This window comes from Lampris incognitus, chromosome 21 (assembly GCF_029633865.1).
Source record: "Lampris incognitus isolate fLamInc1 chromosome 21, fLamInc1.hap2, whole genome shotgun sequence".
NCBI classification, from domain to species: Eukaryota; Metazoa; Chordata; class Actinopteri; order Lampriformes; family Lampridae; genus Lampris; species Lampris incognitus.
This window is the reverse complement of record NC_079231.1, coordinates 25,186,043-25,205,692: the sequence shown is the minus strand read 5'-3', so window position 1 is coordinate 25,205,692 and position 19,650 is coordinate 25,186,043. Positions and strand designations below refer to the sequence as shown.

Sequence of the window (19,650 nt, the reverse complement as noted above, 5' to 3'; positions counted from 1 at the left end):
TGAGATACTCTTCCTGCCATCGAGCCTAGAAGGTGTCAGCAAGAACTTGAACGTTTTTCCATTGATGCTTAAACAAGTCACATTGCTGAAGTCTCCAGGGGGAGGTAAGGCTACACCAAACTTCTAGGTGAGGAGAGCTGCATGGGTCAGGATCAGAGGTACTTCTGGGTCAGAGGAGACAGGCACTAGAGGTCTTGCATTAATAATAGCTGTGACTTCAGCCATTAACATTTTCAGAAACTCATGAGTCAGCCTAGAGTGTCCAGCTTGTAGGAGCATTGAGTCAAGGATGCACCGTGCAATACCTATCATGCGCTCCCAAGCGCCACCCATGCGAGATGAATGGGGTGGGTTGAACACCCAAGAACATCTCTGGTCGAGTAGGTAGTCTTCCACACTCGTCTCACCAGGACTCAGAGGATCCAGCTTCAGTTCCCTGGACGCACCGACAAAGTTGGTCCCACAGTCAGACCGCAGCTGCTTAACAGGACCTCTGATCATGAAGAATCTGCAAAGTGCATTGATGAAGCTAGAGGAGCTCATAGTTTCAATCACCTCGATATGAACAGTTCTAGTGGACATGCACATAAAGAGAACCGCCCATCACTTACTATTGGCTTGTCCACCTTTCGTACGGCATGCAATGACCTGCCATGTTCCGAAAACATCAAGGCCAACATAAGAAAATGGAGGATCAATCTATAAGCGCTCAGCAGGTAAGTCTGTCATGATTTGCTGCGCCGTTCTGCCTCGTAGGTTCCTGCAAGTCACGCATCTGTTTATACTGCTGCTGATAGCTCTCTTTCCTCTTACTACCCATAAACCACTTGCTCTTACAGCTCCCTCAGTTAGGTGTCTTCCCTGATGCTTTACGGCTGCAAGATGGTGATGGGTGAGCAGTGTGGCGATGTGATGCTTGCCTGGGATTAGAAGAGGGTTGACTTCATGTCTCAGAAACTTCGACTCTGTAAGGCGTCCTCCTACCCGTAGTAGACCATTGTCATCCACGATTGGGTGAAGGTTGAGGAGGAAACTGTTAGATGGTAAGTCTCGTTTTGCCATGATGCATTTAATTTATTTTGCATATGTTTCACATTGGACACATCTGATGACTGGGTTCTGCTTGGGTCAAGTCTTCATCTGTGAAACTTGTCTTACAGCGGTGCCAGTCTGCAAAACTGATTTCATCTTTGGACTTGATGGAGCTGTGAGAAATGTGATGAAGATGGGCTACAGCTTTGATGAGGGTGGTCCACTGTGAGAACCGCTCAAAGCATGCTGAACCCAAATGATTATAGACACTGTAGTGGCAAGTACTGTCACGTTAGAGCAAATTTCAACATCGGACTCTAGGTCGATGAGTTCAAATGGGCCTTCTTCAGGGGTGTTAATCTCAGGCTGCAGAAGGAATGCTTGACCATACAGCCATGTGGTACTGGCAAGGTTCCCTGCTGCCATAGACCGAGAGCTATGATCAGCGGGGTTGTTCTCCGTTGAAGCGTACCTCCACTGGTCTGGTAGAAAAGATTGCTTAATTCTCTGTACACGATTATTGACATATACATAGAATCTTCTGTTCTGATTGTTGATGTATCCTACCACTTTGCTGTCAGTGTAGAATGTAGTTCTGTCTACCTTCATGCCGAGTTCTTCTGTGAGGAGCTCTGACAATTCCACAGCAAGCACAGCGGCAAAGAGCTCCAGTCTGGGAATGGTGAGCTCTGGCACTGGAGCCAGCTTGGTCTTACCCAGAATGAAGCCGACTTCACTGTGGCCATCTTGATGTGTGACTTTTAGGTAAGCCACTGCAGCTATAGCCTTGACTGAGGCATCAGAAAATACACAAAGCTCAGTAGCTTTGGCTTGTGCAATGGAGAAGGATACATAAGTGAGAGGAACATGCAGCACCTGAAGATCCTGTAGCGAATCTTGCCATCTTCTCCAGTCATCATACATGTGCTGGGGCAGGGGGCTATCCCACTCAAGGTCACTGTTAGAAAGCTCTCTGAGAATGAGTCTTCCTTTGATAGTCACAGGGGTAAGGAAGCCTAGAGGATCGAACATACTGTTGACTGTTGATAACACCCCACAGCGTGTGAAGGGCTTCTGGCTCTGAGGAATGTGGAAAGTAAACATATCAGACATCATGTTCCAACTCACTCCCAAGCTGCGCTGGACAGGAAGCTCGTCTGCAGAGTAATCCAGGTCTTTGATTTCCTTGGCCATCTCTTCTGGGAGGAAAGCATTCACCACTTCCACTCTGTTGGTGACGATCTTATGGACGCGCAGGCTGGAGAGTGCAAGCATGTTTTGAGCTCTATGTAGGACATCGATGGCCTCAGCTTCAGTAGGAAAGGACTTCAGTGCGTTGTCGACATAGAAGTCCCATTCAATGAACTGTCGTGCCTCACTACCGTATTCAACTTCTGCCTCTCTTGCTGCCATTCTCAGCCTGAAGATCGCCACTGCTGGGGAAGGACTACTACCGAAGACATGGACTCTCATGCAGTAGTCTACCACATCTTTGCTGAGGTCGTTGTCCTGATACCAGAGAAAGCGAAGAAAATATTTGCAATCTTCCTGAACATCAAAACAGTAGAACATCTGCTCTATGTCTGCTGTGACAGCAACAGGTTCCTTTCGGAAGCAGAGAAGCACACCCAAAAGGGTATTGTTGAGGTCTGGCCCCAAAAGCTGCACGTCGTTGAGAGACACTCCATTAAACTGTACACTCGAGTCAAAAACACCACATGAATTTTACCAGGAATCTGTGGATGGTAGACACCGAAAGTGGGAAGCTGCCATCTCTCTTTACCTTTGTCACAAGGTGGTACCAGCTCTGCATGATTGTTATCGAGCATTTTCTGCGTGAACTTGACAAATCGTGCTCTCATGTCTTCCTTCTTGTCCAGCTGGCGTTGAAGAGACATAAGCCGCTTGTAGGCATAGGGTCTGTTGTCTGGGAGTAGACGTCTGGGGCTACAAAACGGTAAAGGGGCAACCCAACTGTTATTTTCATCTTTGAAGACGCCTTCCATCTTCTTCAGAAAGAGCACGTCTTGGACAGATGGTGCAAGCTGGTTGTCGGTATCAGTGCAGTGAAAGACAGTCTCTGCTAAACTCTCTGCAGTGGGTCTTGAGTATGGGCTTGAAGTTTGAAGTTGATGGGGAGCGGCTTTCGAGTAACTCAGATTGAAGTTCTCCTTCACATTGATGCGGCTGTCACAGGGGTTAAAAGACTTGGGTGTCCATTATCTAACACATGCATTTTTAGTGCACTCACTTCAGTTGGCTTGTGAGCACTGCCAAGGCACACATCGCCTATGATAACCCAGCCCAGGTCGAGCCTCTGTGCGTATGGGTCATTGTCTCTGCCACTGAGCTGCTTTCTCACCTTGTGAGCTCTCAGAAAGTTCCGTCCAATGAGCAGGAGGATGTCTGCATCTAGGTCGAGGGGCAGTATCTTAGCAGCTATTGACCTCAGATGGCAGTGGTGTAGTGCGGCTTCACGAGTGGGTATTTCTTCCCTGTTGATAGGGATAGCATTCCACTCAATGAGCGTAGGGAGAGGAAAACTCATTTTCCTATCTACTGACTCTATTGTGTAGCCAAAAGCTCTTCTACCTGACGTTTCTACTACGCCAGCACAGGTCTTCATGGTATGGTTCAACTATGCTTTGAATGTCAAACATGTCAAAAAACTCTTTGCAAGGGACAAATTACTTTGGTCGTCCACAATTGCGTACATCTTTTTGCTGTTGTGTCGCTGACCTTCAGGGAAGACATGCACAAGGCAAATCTTCGAGCAGGATTTTCCTGTGAATCCATTTCCACATACCTTTGTACACATTGCTGTAACATCCAGCTTTGATGAGCTTGCTTCCTCCCCGCCATGCTCTTTAGGGGAAGACAGGGGCTCGGTTGTCTGTGGTACTGGGTCAGAGTGAAGAGCTACCAAGTGCCTCTCACTCTCACACTCCACACACCTGATGGTAACATTACAGTGCTTTGCCTGGTGACTGGTGGATGCAAGGCAACGGTAGCAGATGTTATTGTCTGTGATGAACTTCTGTCTTCAAGCAGCATCATCCTGAAACCTCTACATCTTTTCAGTGGGTGCGGCTTGTGATGTATAGGACAGTGTCTGCTTAGATCTTCAACTACCCTTTCTACTTTTGTGGTTACCTCTGCTGACACGTCTGTCTTGTGCACTGTAACGGATGGCCTTCTGTTCCAATTACCCTGGGGCTTTTCTTTCTTGAAGCTGACAGAGGAGATAGAAGTTGTTGTAAAGCTTGGGTCATTCATTGCTCTGGCTTCTTTCTACACAAACTCAGAAAAACAGAGAAAGGTGGGAAGGCCACTCTATGCTCTTCTTTAAATCTTGACCCAACTGTTGTCCACATTTCTTGGAGGTGAAAGGGTAGCTTCTCCACAATTGGACCTACTCCCCTGGCTGTGTCGAGGTAACTTAAACCAGGTAAATATCCATCTAGCTTTGAAGCTGACAGTTCTAAGAGCAAGTCTGTTATCTCGCGGAACTTGTGAGGTTCTTTGCTGGGGAGCTTTGGGAAGTTCTCTATTCTAGAGAACAATGCTCTTTCTATTGCCTCTGTTGAGCCATAGCATTCTTCGAGTCTTGTGATAATTCTCCGGCTTGTCATCAAACTTAGTCAATCCTCCAGTTACCTGCTGGCTCTTTGCTAGAAACCTGGCAAGGTCACTGGTGGAGTTGTCAGTAGGTGCAAGGTTTGGGTTACACCTCCACTGTGGTTGTGGCTCGCTGTAGGAAAGACATTGTTGAAGTGTATCTCTTTGCAGCGCCGGTTTAATCCCCTCTGGTGGTGATGAGTGGTATTGATTTGGATCTTGCCTGAACTAAGATGTGAACTCTGGTGAAAGTTTCACTTGTTTTTGCTGAGGGGTGATGTCATCATGCTGAGTGGACATGTCTTTCCGTCTTTGAGTGAGCTCAGTGTAGTTGCTTGAGTGTTCATTTATGCACTCACTCACTTTCTGCTCTGGGGTTACTTAGATGGGCAAGAACTCTAACTCTTCACTTTGCTCTGCCATAAGCTGAGCAGCTGCAGGCTGCATTACCTCTGTTGGCCATGAAAGCGTCAGCTTCTTTCTCTAATTTAATGTTCATTTCTTTGTCAGCGTAGGCTGCTCTGGCTTTAGCAGCCTGTGCTTCAACCAGTGCTAGTGCTGCTGCCATACTGGCTCTAGCTGATGCAGACGATCTATTCGAAGACCCTGCTGACGATCTAACACTCAGCTTTCTTGAAGATTTTGAGGACTTTAAGGAGTGAGAGGAGAGTGACTTATTCTCCTCACTGTCTTGACCTTGAGCCTCTAAATTTTCCATTATGTCGATGAGTGCTTGACTTGAAAAGGCTTTGTCAGTTACTGACCTCTGGCTGCCATGTCAGAGTCCGACAGCTAGTTGATGTCCCGCGCAGAGTGCTATCTTTTCACTGTACTGCTACACCCAATGTGACTCTTGTACTATATAAGGTTTTAAACTCTCCCTTGCATACAAAGGAGTTGAATCAAGTGCAACTGGACTTAGTATATATCCGTGAAGACATTTCGCCTCTCATCCAAGAGGCTTCCTCAGTTCGTGCCTTTCTGACTAGACCAAGCTAGTCTGACTGGCTGGTGATGAGACTCAGAATTTATCCTCTTTGGAGTCGTTGTCAGAGCTATAGATGTCCATGGCTCTTTGTGTTCCGATGTTTACCAATGCCCGTCGCTAACAGAGCCATAGATATGAGTGGCTCCTTTGTGTACTGATGTTTGGCTGCGCCCGTCGTTATCAGAGCTATTGATATGCGTGGCTCTACTGTGCTCCGATGTCCAGCCGGGCCCGTCGCCATCGGAGCTATTGATTTGCATTTGTTTAGCAGCGACGGTCGTTGGGGGTTTTAGTTTCGACTTCATTATTCAATGGTCATGAGAGTCGTTGGAGCTGTTAGTGACCGACTGTTGTTCTTGGAGGCTAAGCTTCTTGAGTCTCCTGGGTAGAGATGAAAGGACGGCATTGTAAGTGGGAGATAGGTGGTGTCGCAGACCTTCTCCTCTGTTGAGGGATGGTTTTTCCAGTTTTGCATAGATGGCTTCCTTCACCCCTCTTTCAAACCATCTATCTTCTCTGTCCAAAATGTGTACGTTGCTGTCCTCGAAGGAGTGTGTCTTCTCCTTTAGGTGTAGATAGACTGCTGAGTCTTGTCCTGAGGAGTTTGGCCTTCTGTGTTGGGTTTGTGTAGTGGTTGCTTGGTTTCTCCTATGTATAAGTCAGTGCAATCCTCATTGCATTGTACAGCATACACCAGATTGCTTTTTTGGGTGTGTGGTACACGGTCTTTGGGATGAACCAGTCTTTGTCGGAGTGTGTTGCTGGGTTTGAAGTATACCGGGATGCGGTGTTTGTTGAAAATTCTCCTGAGTTTCTCGGAGACCCCAGAAACATACGGGATGACTGTGCTATTCCTTCTGTTCCTTTTCTCCTCGTCGCTCACCCGGTTGGTCTTTTTAGAACGTGTTGCAGTTTTCACAAAGGTTCAACTGGGGTGGCCGGAGGTTTTTAAAGCTCCCCTCAGGTGTTTGTGTTCTTCTCATTGGGCCTGAGTGCTGCTGGACACATTGTCAACTCTGTGTTGCAGAGCTCTGATGATGTCCAGTTTGTGTTCTAGAGGGTGGTGTGAGTCGAAATATTGGTCTGTGTTTGTAGGTTCCTGTGAACCCCAATGTGGAGCTCCTGTCTTCCCCAATGTGGACGTCACACTGTTGTTCTTTACGTCTTCCCTTGTGAACTTAATGTTCTCCCTTGCATCATATCCTTCAAGGAACAGCCCAGTGTTGTATATGGACGAGATTTAAAAACAAAGTGTGAAAAAATATTGCCACTCAAAGGGGTAGAGACTAGGTGATAGCTAATGATGGCGCATAAATATTGCTGCACTGAAGACACATTTTCTTTGTTGTCACAGGAAAAGGAAGTAGCTGAAACTGCAGTACTTAATGATGCCACTAGAAGGCAAAAGACTCTAAAGATAATGGAACTATGCCCTTAGTGACAGGAGCCTCTAAAAATAAAGGAAACCATTCCATTACACCTGTGCTCATATCACCTGTATTCATACCACCTGTGTTCATATCACCTGTGCTCATACCACTTGTGTTCATATCTGTGCCAAATAGCTTCTATAACATGTTACATTACATTAGATTACATTACAGTCATTTAGCCGATGCTTTTATCCAAAGCGACTTACAATAAGTGCATTTAACGTAGGAAATCATGAGAACTACTAGTCATCAGAGGTCATAAGTGCATCTAAACAAGCATCTAAGACCAAAACCAGTGCTAAAGTGCAAGTGCAAGAAAGAGATTTTTTTTTAATGAGTGAATACAATAAGTGCTAAGAACAAGTAACAGGGTAGTAGTTCTTAAAGAGGTGAGTTTTCAACCTGCGCCGAAAGATGGGCAGCGACTCCGCTGTCCTGACATCAGTGGGGAGTTCATTCCACCACTGTGGGGCCAGGACAGAAAAGAGTCGCGACCGAGTCGATCGGCAGCAAGGGCCTCTGAGCGACGGAGCAACCAGGCGTCCCGAGGCAGCAGAGCGAAGTGGTCGGGGAGGGTGTAGGGCTTGACCATGGCCTGGAGATAGGCAGGCGCTGTTCCTTTCACTGCCCTGTAGGCTAGCACCAGAGTCTTAAACTGGATGCGAGCAGCTACTGGGAGCCAGTGTAGGGACATGAAAAGGGGAGAACTTAGGGCGGTTGAACACCAGAAGAGCTGCAGCTTTCTGAACTAGCTCCAGAGGTCTGATGGCCAACACCGGGATGCCAGCAAGGAGGAAGTTGCCATAGTCCAGTCACGAGATGACCAGAGCCTGGATGAGCACCTGTGCCATCTCGTCGGTGAGGAATGGGCAAATCCTCCTGATGTTATAGAGGAGAAATCTGCAGGAGCGAGCAACTGATGCAACGTTTGCAGCAAACGAGAGTTGGGCGTCCAGGATCACACCCAGATTCCTCACAGTCCGATTTGGTGTCACCACGGTGTTGTCAATGGTGATGGCCAGGTCTCGGTGTGGGCAACCTTTCCCCGGGAGGAACATCAGATCTGTCTTGTCCAGATTGAGCTTCAGGTGGTGTGTCGCCATCCACTCCGAGATGTCAGTGAAGCACGCAGCAATGCGTGTCTCTACTTGTGTGTCAGAGGGAGGAAAGGACAAGATCAGCTGGGTGTCATCGGCATAACAATGGTAAGAGAAGTCATGCGAGCGAATAACAGAACCCAGGGATGTTGTGTACAGGCAGTAAAGGAGAGGACCCAGAACCGAACCCTGTGGAACGCCTGGAGATCCCCTCCATGTCACCTGGCAGGGGCGACCCGTCAGGTAGGTTGCGAACATTGAGAGTGCGGAGCCTGTGACACCCAGCCCCTCAAGGGTAGAGAGGAGGAACTGGTGGTTCACTATGTCAAACGCAGCTGACAGGTCCAGGAGTATCAGGACAGAGGAGAGAGAGTTTGCTCACGTAGAGCGCAGCGATTCTGTCACTGCAAGGAGGGCCGTCTCTATCGAGTGACCCACCCTGAACCCAGACTGGTTAGGGTCCAAGAGGTTGTTCTGGTGGAGGTACAAAGAAAGTTGGTTAAAGACAGCACGTTCAAGAATTTTGGATAGAAAGGGTAGAAGGGAAACTGATCTGTAGTTTTTGACATTAGAGGGGTTAAGTGTTAGTTTCTGGAGAAGAGGGGTGACTCTAGCAGTCTTGAAGGCAGATGGAAAGCTTCCTGCCTGGAGGGAGGTTTTGATGAGGTGGGTTAGATAGGGAAGGAGTTCAGGTGCTATAAACTGAAGAAGAGGGGAGGGGATCGGGTCAAGGGAACAAGTGGTGGGGTGACTGGATGTGATGAGGTTTAGAACCTCGTTGGGGGAGAGGGGAGCGAGGTGGGATAGGGTGGGACGTGGAGAGGTGAATGAAGGTGCAGAGGGTGGGATAGTGCAAGCAGCACTAACCGGGTGGTGAGAAAAGGAGGATCTGATGTCCTTTATATTCTTGTCAAAGAAGTTAGCGAAGTCATCAGGGAGAAGGGAGGAAGTAGGAGGAGGAGGTGGAGGTTGAAGAAGTCTAGAGAAGGTTTCAAAGAGTTTCTTAGGATTAGAGGCAGAGGATAGGCTTTTAGAGAGATAGAAGGCAGCCTTAGCAGCAGAAAGTGAGGAGGAGAAAGTGGAAAGAAGAGACTGGAAGTTGAGAAGGTCCTCTGGGAGTTTGCCTTTTCTCCATTTGCGCTCTGCCACTCTTAGGTCCGTCTGTCAGTATGTACTGAGTCGGTCAGCCAAAGGGCAGGTGGAGTTGGGCGTACAGGCCTGGAGGTGAGGGGACAGAGATTGTCCAGAGAAGAGGAGAGGGTAGAGACAAGAAGATCAGTAGCAGTGTCAGGGGGTAGGATAGAGAAAGACTCAGGCGTAGGGAGGATAGAGGTAACAGAGGAAGAAAGATCAGTGGTGGAGAGAGAGCGGAGGTGTCTACGGGTGGAAACCATGTGGGTACGGGAAGGGGCTGAGGGGGGTGAAGAGAGGGAGAGAGCAGGACATGAAATAGTGGTCAGAGAGCTGGAGAGGAGTAACAGAGAGATTGGAAATAGGACAGCGTCTAGTAAAGATAAGGTCCAGCTGGTTGCCGGCCTTGTGGGTAGGAGGAGAGGGTGAGAGGTGAAGGTCAAAGGAGGAGAGGAAAGAGAGAAGAGGATCTAGCTTGTTAGTGTGGATGTTGAAGTTACCGAGAAGGATAAGTGCAGAGTCATCAATAGGGAAGTGCGAGACAAGTGTGTCAAGCTCCTCCAGAAACTCACCAAGGGGACCTGGTGGGCGGTACACAACCACGATGGTCAGTTTGACTGGATAAGAGACAGTAACAGTATGAAATTCAAAAGAGGGTGGACAAAATTCTGGAATGGAAACAAGAGAGTATTTCCATTTCAGGGAGATCAGCAGGCCAGTACCACCACCCCGCCTCCCAGCTCTGGGAGTGTGAGAAAAAGAGTACACATCAGACAGAGCTGCGGGTGTGGTAGTGTTTTCTGGCATGTTCCAGGTCTCAGTTAGAGCAAGAAAGTTGAGGGGGAGCAAGGATGCGTAGCTTGAGATAAACTCAGCTTTCGGCACCGCAGACTAGCAATTCCAGAGCCCTCCCGTCAGCACTTGCTCAGCGTGAGTGGAGAGAGTGGGATAGATGAGATTGGTAGGGTCACAGCCCCTAGGAGTGACCCAACGTCTATGCCAGTCCCGGGAAGAGGAAAGGACAGGAATGCGAAGGAAACACATAGTCTATACTAGGTACACAAAATACAGATGACTGACCGGACCTAAAAAGGGCAGTCCGTGCTTGACGAAGTCTTGGCTTGAAAAATTCGCGCTTGTGTTTGTTTATTCTAGCCTTCGTTGAATTTAGGCCTGTTTGCCTGAGGCTTGGAAGTAGCAGCAGTGATTTAAAGAACACTGATTGCTAATTGTCTGCCATGAGTGCAGGCCACACCCTGGCCACTTAACACCCAATTGGCCAAAGAGGTACACTGAAAAGAGGCCTATTGCCCAGAGAGTGGTCACTTATGTAAAACTCTATCAATCCTCACACAATACTATTAAAACTGCAAACAGCAAGTTACCAAGGAATATATTTATAAGCTAAAAGGATAACTAAGTCAAAACAGCTAGGTATCAAGAAATATTTAAGGGCACACTAGGTGAAAAACAGCTACAGCTAAAATAAGTAAATAAGACAAGTAAGTAAATAGAATAAGACAGCTACAGCTAGAATAAGATCCCACTAGGAACCAGCAGCAAATGTATAGACAAAAGGACTAATACTCAAGCAGCTGGAATAAGACTAGTAGCAACTTGTTAAGCAAGAAAGATGATACTTACTCTATTCTAGATGAACCAGCAATTCAGAATCACTCCAGAAGTTAAAATGCACATAGAAACTCTTACCACTCTTACCACTCTGTAAACCTTTATTTTTATTTACTAATGCCAAATGAAATTTGAACTACTACTCATGAAATATTTATTAATGTAATAATTCAAGAATTCATTTGATATACAAAAAAATTATACATATATAACTTTGTTAAAAGAAACACTCAACGGTAGGTAAAGTGTTATATACGTATATAGTATATCCAAAACCGTCAATGGTGTTGTTATAAGTGCTCAAGTAATGAGGAGCGGAATATCAATACAGATGCAGGAAAAAAAGTTTTAATGCGTTGCAGTACAGGCCTGTTTCGTGCGTCGCGCACTCTTTAGTCGCTGATGAGTGCACGATGCACGAAACAGGCCTGTACTGCAATGTATTAAAACTTTTTTTCCTGCATCTGTGTTGATATATATATATATATATATATACACATATATACATATATATATATAAGAGAGAGAGGGAGAGAGAGAGAGAGAGAGAGAGAGAGAGAGAGAGAGAGAGAGAGAGAGAGAGAGAGAGAGAGAGAGAGAGAGAGAGAGAGAGAGACCTGGTCTCAGAGGGTAGCATCATCCTTGGCCAAGCAAGATTTAGTCAGTCTTTACAGACCAAGCTAAGAACAGAGCTGCACGGAGCATGAAAACTCACTTGCATATGAACATTATACATATCAACACAGTATGCACTGAGCTGACAAACCTTTAGCCTGAAAGTGTAAAAAAAACAGAGATGCACTGAGAAGGAAAAATAATTGATAAAATAATTCATTTGAATTTAAAGTCTTGACTCCCCAGTATATTCTAATAAAGCTAGAATATCATAAACAATGTTTAAAACTCTCGGAGAGGCAGATGTTATAAAAGAGAAGAAACATAGCTAGCAGATGGATTGGAGATGGATTTGGGTGGTAGACAACCGGCAGAGGAGGTAGCTTACCATGCTGCTTATTCTCTGGTCCTGGTGCTCCTCTGTTATGAAACACAGACAACAGCACTGTCAGGCCTTAAACTTACCAAACAGTGACATGAATGCAAATGACAACACAAGCCTGCCTACAGCCATGCAGCACATAACTAACTCATGTTATTGTCCTCGTGAGGTGAAAAAGCCTGTATCCTTTGGGGATGAAATGGGACAACTGGAGAAGAGATGTGAAGTGCAAGCCAAGTGCAGCATGTTGCAGTTTCTGCCTACTAGAACACCACTCCCCGCAACACTTCAAACTGCAATGTGTCAAGAACTTCAGGTGACACGGTTTGTAATATAAAACACCTAGAGAACATTTGGAGATTAAAATGTTAAAATTCTTGAATTTTCAATTAGCTTCTGTTGATTTGTGATGGCATCAACACTTAATGATGTGATTCTCAACCAAGAATTATCCAAATTAAATAAACGCAGAATAAACCCATCCATAACATCTCACCTGAATGGACAATGTCCTCCATCCTCTGACTGTGTGCCTGTATCTGAGCTGCTCTCCCTCTCTGCCTTCCCCCGCTTTCTCTTCTTCTTTTTCTTCTTCTTCTTCTTCTTGCTCTTTTGTTTTTTGTGCTTCTTGTGTTTTTTTTTAGAACTGCCACCATGTGCTTCCTGCTTGTCGGTGTTCTGTGCCGTGTCTCTACTTCCACTGATGCCTAATGTTTCAACAGGACTGAAAGAAAGGGAAAAAATGAGGCAGAGCCCAGGGAATGAAAAGAAACCATTAAGAGATTCCACAGGAGAACCATTTAATATTCTCACAGTTGCCTTGATACGGGCCACATATCCTCAAGCATGAACTACAGGCATCAGGTCTGCCGGGCTGCAGTTACTATGCAGATAATTTAGCACTGCTCAAAGAGCCACATGCTTTGTTTGTTGGTCAAATTGTGCTTTACTGGTAGAATGTTGCTGAGTCTGCTGAGGGTGAGTTTAGAGGGGGATTGTTCCATGGCAAGAGGAGCCATGGCATAGGCTCCAGCATCAGCACTCTGGATAATGAATGAATGTTCCATGGCACTGGACATGCATGTTGAGCCCTCTGGAGGTTTCACATGGCCCAAACAATTAATTAAACAAATCAGTAAGGGGACGTCCCCACTTGATAACCCAAATGACAAAACCACATGCTCAGGCCAGTAAGAGGAGATGCCCACTTGTTAACCCAGATGATATATTCATAGTCTCGGGCTCATCTCTCTAATGGCTGGGTTAGCTAATTAAGCGACACTGCCTGTCAGATGGGCAAGTGGGCATATTCTTATGTAACCATTAAAATAGTCCATTATTGCGGACATGGATTGACATGTTAGTTTATTGTCTGAATTGGTCTTCAGTGTGAATGATGACTATGCGTCATAACGCTTCCATAGAAAATAATACACAGTGATGCCTGTGAGCTCTGTATGGCCGTGACCCTACCCGCAACGTAGCCAGCTTTACAATCTCTGCAGTATATTAAAGCGTCATCAAAGTACGTTGATCTGAATGGGACCCATCGCACCCACTGAAATTACGCAGCCACAACTTCGCAGTGTTTGGACTTCTGTTGAAACACTAGCCAGAGCGCAACTTCAGCACGATTTTGCAATGACTGTTCCCATCTGACTCGGTTATCTAGGTAATCACATCACTTTCAACGAGGACGCACTTCTCCCACCAGGTCCCCATCAGCATCTTCTGTCACAGTTACCGGCCTCATCAGCAACACAAGGGAGACGCTGTTTGCGTTTTGCAGCTGGATGCGAGGCTTCGTGTCACACGCACACCAACTTCACACGCACCGAGGAGGAGGAGGAAGAGGAGGAGGAGGATAGCCTCCACACTGCTACCAGCCCACGCTAACATGGTACTTACTGCACGCCGCAGATCACGAGCAACCATCATCGTGCGTCGAGAGAAACACTGCAACATGAAATTATCCACCGTGCATTCACTCACCTGTCACCCTCGTGTTGGTCCTCGATCTCTCTAATTTTATTCAAAATAAAATGTTGGAAAATTTGTTCTATGTTGGCCGCCATGGTTGTCAGTGTGATTACTGTAACTGTCCGCTCTGTACCGGAAACTAAGCTTCTACACTGTACGTCGCTTTACGCATGTGCGGCGATGTTATGGTTGGTTCGCGCAGGCGCACAGTACGCCTGGTACGTCACGGTGACGGTGTGACGTTCCGTCTGACGCCAAGGCTGCGGACCATGTGTGGAACTCACAAGACTACTTTTCCTGAGGCTTTCTGTAGAAGTGTATGGAAAGTCAAATGGGTCAAAATGCATTAAATTAACGTCTTACGGCTTATTCGTGCTCATTTTACGTTCGAAATAAATATATTTATTTCAAACGATGTAACCGTCACTGCCCACATAGTGAATCCACTAGAAGGCAGCTCAGAGTCAAAAGTTTCTGACAACAACAAACAGGGCGACGGCGGGGAGGTCGTGTTTGTCCCCGTGTCCGGGGGAGGTAATTGTAGAGGTGGGTGGCATATAAAGCGCGCAGGAGAACATGGATGACTTTTAGCTTACGGTTTAAAGAACAGCTTGCAGCATGGATGGCTTCCAGCCTCTACTTCCCGTTTCCCTGGACGTCACTTCCTTTGTGCGACACAACAATGCTTCTGGTAAAAACAATACTCAAAAGTTAGCAGTGACATCTAGTGATTTACATGAAAATACAACTAAATAATAATACAAGCATTGGAGGTCACATTTCCCCTCTTTGTAAAAAAAATGAAATTTTCTCTGGGGTAAAAAAAAGAAGAATTTAGTAAGCCTACAACACAGCTAACACATAAATTGTTTCATTGTCTCTATGAAGTACTGTGTAAGAAATAACAAACACAACCAAGAAAATAGCATTGTGTGTACATAACCAAGAGTGTTATTACTCATAGACTCTAGTCAACATTATTATGTATTATTCTGCATAATGGAACATCAACACAACCCAGGTGTGTTTCTAAACTTAGAAAACTGAAAGGATATTTGTATGCAGTCTATCTTGACACCCATCGTTAAGCAGTCACATAATCCTGCATCCAAGCAGGCCTCCCTCCGACTCGTGGACAGTCTGGAGAGGATAGAAGAGTGGGTGGAGCAGGAGTGTCCTGTGGACATGGAACTGTAGAGACGTCAGGAGCTAGATGGCAGGCATTCCATCTTCGACCATCCTCCAGTAGGTATGTGCTTTGGGCCACCTTTTTCTTGTTTTGTTTAGGTTTGCCAAACTTCGGGTGAGCCTTGGGCACATGGAAAGGTGTTTTCACTCGCACACTATCCCCCTCTTGAAAAGACGGAGTGCGTGCACCTCACTTCTGATCAGCGTATGACTTTAACTTGTTTTGATGGTATGTGACCTTCCTTCATACTTGCTCATCCGAGACACGGTCAGCACGTGAGGGCGGCACAACACTCAACTTTGCATGCATCCTCCAGCCATGCAGTAATTGAAAAGGAAAACACCAGTAGCTGCATGCAGTGTGGCACGATGAGTCATCTCGAAGGCAGTAATGACAGATTTTCATGGCTCAGACTGTGAGATTGCCATTTGCACACACTGTTTCAGGACACTGTCATAACACTCAATGGTGCCATTTGTAGCAGGGTAGTACACTGAGACTCTGTGGTGTGCAATGTCCCACTCAGCCAAGAAAGTAGAAAGTCAGCAGATACAAACTGAGGACCATTATCCGTTACTATGGCTTCAGGGATGCCATGTCTGCTGACAACAGTGGAGAGGAAGGACGTAGCATCCTTTGTTGTGACATTCGCAGAGAAACCGACCTCTGGCCACCTGGTGTAGTAATCGACCAGGGTGATGGCGACAGCCCCACATAGCTGTCGCAAAGGCCCAACGATACCAACAGTCAGCTTTTGCCGTAAACTATCTGGGAAAGGCACTGGCTGAAGTGGAGCAGGGCGAGGCATCGCAGTCTTGATGTTAGACTGACAGGGCTCACATGACTGGATTGTAGAGTGGACCCGGGTATCCATCTTTGGCCACCAGTAGTACTCTCTCGGGCATTGCCTTGTGCGTACCACCCCTTGGTGCGTTTCATGTGCAAAGGCTACAAGAGTAGCATGTAAGGAGACCGGCACAACCAGACGCGTTCCTCGAAGCACCAGTGAGTCTTTCACTGACAGCTCACGATGAATGTGGAAGCATGGAGCAACATCTGGACTCAGTGCTTTCACTTTCCTTGGCCAGCCCCGAGCAATCTGTTCACAGATTGCAGAAATCTCCCAGCACGAAGCAGCAGCAGCCTCGAAGTCAGCAATGGGCAAAGCACCAAAAGCAGCAGTGACGTGTGCTACCACTTCTGGCTCAGCATCCAGAGCAGGGTCAGCAGGTACAGGTAAAGGAAGCCGGGAGAGGCAGTCAGCAGTGGAGTTCTCAGATCCAGGACGGTAGACCACACCATAGTCATAGGTCAAGAACCCGGCAGACCAGCGTGCAATTCACATTCCAGCACGGCCTATGCCTTTCGTTGTAAGCAGGGTTGTGAAGGCCTGATGATCGGTACATAAGGTAAATCTACGACCCCACAAGTATGTGCGCGACTTCTCAGCTGCCCAGACACATCCCAGCACTTCTTTTTCTACAGTGGAGTATTTGCGTTCCACTGCAGTGAGGGTCCGGGAGGCAAAAGCCACTGTGCGTTCTGTGCCGTCGGGGTGAAGCTGGGTGAGCACAGCTCCTAAGTCGTAATCTGAGGCATCGGTGGACACCACTGCTGGCAGGGATGGGTCGAAGAAGGCAAGGGCACTTTTCACCAGGATGGTAGCCATCATCTTTTGGAATGCAGATGGCGCAGAGGAGAAACCATACGGCACACAGCAGTAGCGAAAGAGACCATCATGGGTATGAAAGTGGTGAGGTCCCGACTTTCCTCATGTAGAGGCACCTGATGGTAGGCACTTGTCAGATCGATCGTTGAATACACTGCAGCTCCCCGCAGAGTGGACAGCAGCTCATCTATGTGTGGGAGTGGATAGCAGTCTGTGACGACAGCCTTGTTTGGCTCTCGGCGATCCATGCACATACGAATGCCTCCTTTCTTCTTCTGCGTAACAACGATAGGAGACACCCAGGTGGAAGCATCGATTCTCTCAATCACACCAGTGGAAAGGAGCCTGTTTGTCTGTGACAGCACTTCTCACAGACAGGGGCAGTCGGCACAGTTTTTGTCGAACCGGGGTTACAGATGCAGAAACCTTTTTTTTTTTAGCACAGCTGATGAGCGGAGGAAAGGCGGACAGGTGCATGACAGGTGCATCTGGAGCAGTAGCAAGAGGAGAAGGAGACATTACAGCATCGCCTACTATGTGGATGTTCAGTGCTTTGATCAGATCCATAACCAGCTGTGGCGTTCCATTCTCCACGATGAAGAAGACTGCTGGAGTGGCGATGTCATATCTGGACATCTGAAAGGCATCCCAACACAAGTATGTGTGTCTTGGAGTATGTGACCAACCGAACAGTAGGTGGCGCTAACTGTGACTCATTGAAATACTCTTTAAACACAGAGCTGGGCAGTATGGACACCGAGGAACCTGTGTCAACAACCAGGTCCATGACATGCACTGGTGAGTGTGATGGCTGGATTTGGACATTGCATGTTATTTTGTCAGCTGTACGAGCAGACCCTTGAATGCAAAGAACAGCCAGTTCCAGAACCACCACTTCTAGCACTGGATGGGTGGGAGCAGAGCGAAACACTCTGGCAAAATGTCCCTTCTTGTGGCAAGTTTTGCAGGTTGCTTCAGCAGCAGGGCATGAGGGTGCATTCGCTAGATGGCTGTCAGATCCACATCTGAAACATGTATAAGAGGACTTTGCGGTCGTAGCGGTAGGTGCATGTGTGACCGGTGTACTTTTTCCTTTGCGTTGCGTAGGAAAGACCGGACAACTTCTGTCATGCATGGGATCTGTATTCTGTCGCTGTCGCCTGTCGCATATAAACAAAACAGGACAGCTTTCAGGAAACGTCAGATCAGCTCCTACTGTAGCCTACGCAAGAATACGCACATTTCACGCCGCGGCCATCTTGGATTTTAAAAAAAACAAGTGGTGGGGACTTAGCCACGCCCCTTTTTTACTCAATCGGAAATAAATGCAGCCGGGGCAGAGACCGAAGAGGACTGTGCAGACACAGGCCATGATGAGAGGAATTGAGTTGGAGCCCGTTGCAGCTATACAGTATGAGGAAGTAACTGGACACTCGGTCTCCACTTGCGGTTTTGCCATCAACCTCAACGCCCCACATTTGGGTGCCTCCCCTGACCGAAAGGTGGTGGATGACTCTGGTCAGCTTCAGGGACTGCTGGAAATCAAGTGTCCTGATGTGGAGTGCAAGTACCTTTCTCTAAGACCAGATGGATCTTTTGCTCTCAAACACAGCCATAGCTACTACAATCAGATGATGGGACAAATGGGAATCACAGGGATGATGTGGTGTGACTTTTATGTGAAGTGCCGAGATGACTACCACCTGGAGCGAAGCTACTTTGATGCGAAGGAATGGGGGAATATGAAAACTAAGCTGGATCTTTTCTTTTTCGAGTACTTTCTGCCTCTCCTGTGCCAGTGAGGAGAGACACACACACAGGGCTGTATTCAAAGAAGCTGTTTAATCAGAATAAAATAAAAAATAAGATACATTTCATTTTTATACTGTACATTCAATATTCATACATTAGATTGTCCCATCTACAATATTTTCATTCTTTGTCCTTTCACTTTAACAAAACTGTTGCGTCATTTTAAACTAAAATATGTTCGGTCAACTGTCATTCTGTTGTAGCAATAAACTGGAACTCGCTACCAACTCAAATCATCAATTGTTTACTAAACTAAGATAGTGATTGCTCATCTCAAGGTGTGGGCTAAAAAATGGGACTGTACTGAAATAAAGTTAAATATGTTTCAATCTATCTAAGGTTTGTGTGCACTATTTTCTTGTCAGCTGAATTTAACAAAGGTTTAAAACAGTGGTCCCTGAAAATTTGTTAGGAGAGCACACACAGTCCACAGTTGGTTGACTGTTCCACTTAGTGAAAGGGGTATGACTCCATCAAAAATGTGGTACTGTGGCGGACACTAGGGGCTATGCCTCTCACCCAGCAGGACTGTGAGCTGGGGGCGTGGTTTAGGTTCCCGGGCTCGCCGGTGCAGGGTTGTTCCTGCTGCAGTTGGTTTTTGGAGTTGAGGAATAAACATCAAACTCGCCTTCGTCTCCTGTGTTTTTCCTCATCCTGCCACATTGGTGACCCCGAATTGAACATGTTTGGAGCAGAAGAGGAGTGTGAATCCACTTCGGCCACGCCGCCCCAACTCTCACAGCCGGCCGTTCTCGCCGCGGCTGTGAAGCTCCCAGAGTTCTGGCAGAGCGACCCGGCTTCGTGGTTCCAGCATGTTGAGGCGCTGTTCCACCTGCGTGGAATCTCCGCGGACGACTCCAGATACTATCTGGTCGCTGCTGCGCTGGACCAGCAGTCCACACACCAGGCCATGCAGCTGTTGCGCACCCCTCCGCAACACGATAAATACGTCGCCCTCAAACATATTCTGCTCCGGAGGTACAGCCTATCTGCCGCAGAGAGGGCAGATAGAATCTGTTACGGGTCTAGATAGATCGATGCCATCGGCTATCCACTAGTTTACCTTAGATAC

At 47.0% G+C, this 19,650-nt stretch overlaps 1 protein-coding gene across 1 annotated transcript in view; it reads right to left on the bottom strand.

The window, feature by feature from the left end:
* LOC130131671 (protein SON) overlaps positions 1 to 14,022 on the bottom strand; it is a 174,341-nt gene extending 160,319 nt beyond the window's left edge. The window contains exons 1-3 of the mRNA XM_056301450.1: positions 13,921 to 14,022; positions 12,425 to 12,652; positions 11,935 to 11,966 (exon numbers count right to left, since the gene is read on the bottom strand). Of these exons, the coding sequence (XP_056157425.1) occupies positions 11,935 to 11,966; positions 12,425 to 12,652; positions 13,921 to 14,003 (343 nt within the window). The 5' untranslated portion in view covers positions 14,004 to 14,022. The remainder of the gene's footprint in view (positions 1 to 11,934; positions 11,967 to 12,424; positions 12,653 to 13,920) is intronic.
* Positions 14,023 to 19,650: the final 5,628 nt, after the last annotated feature.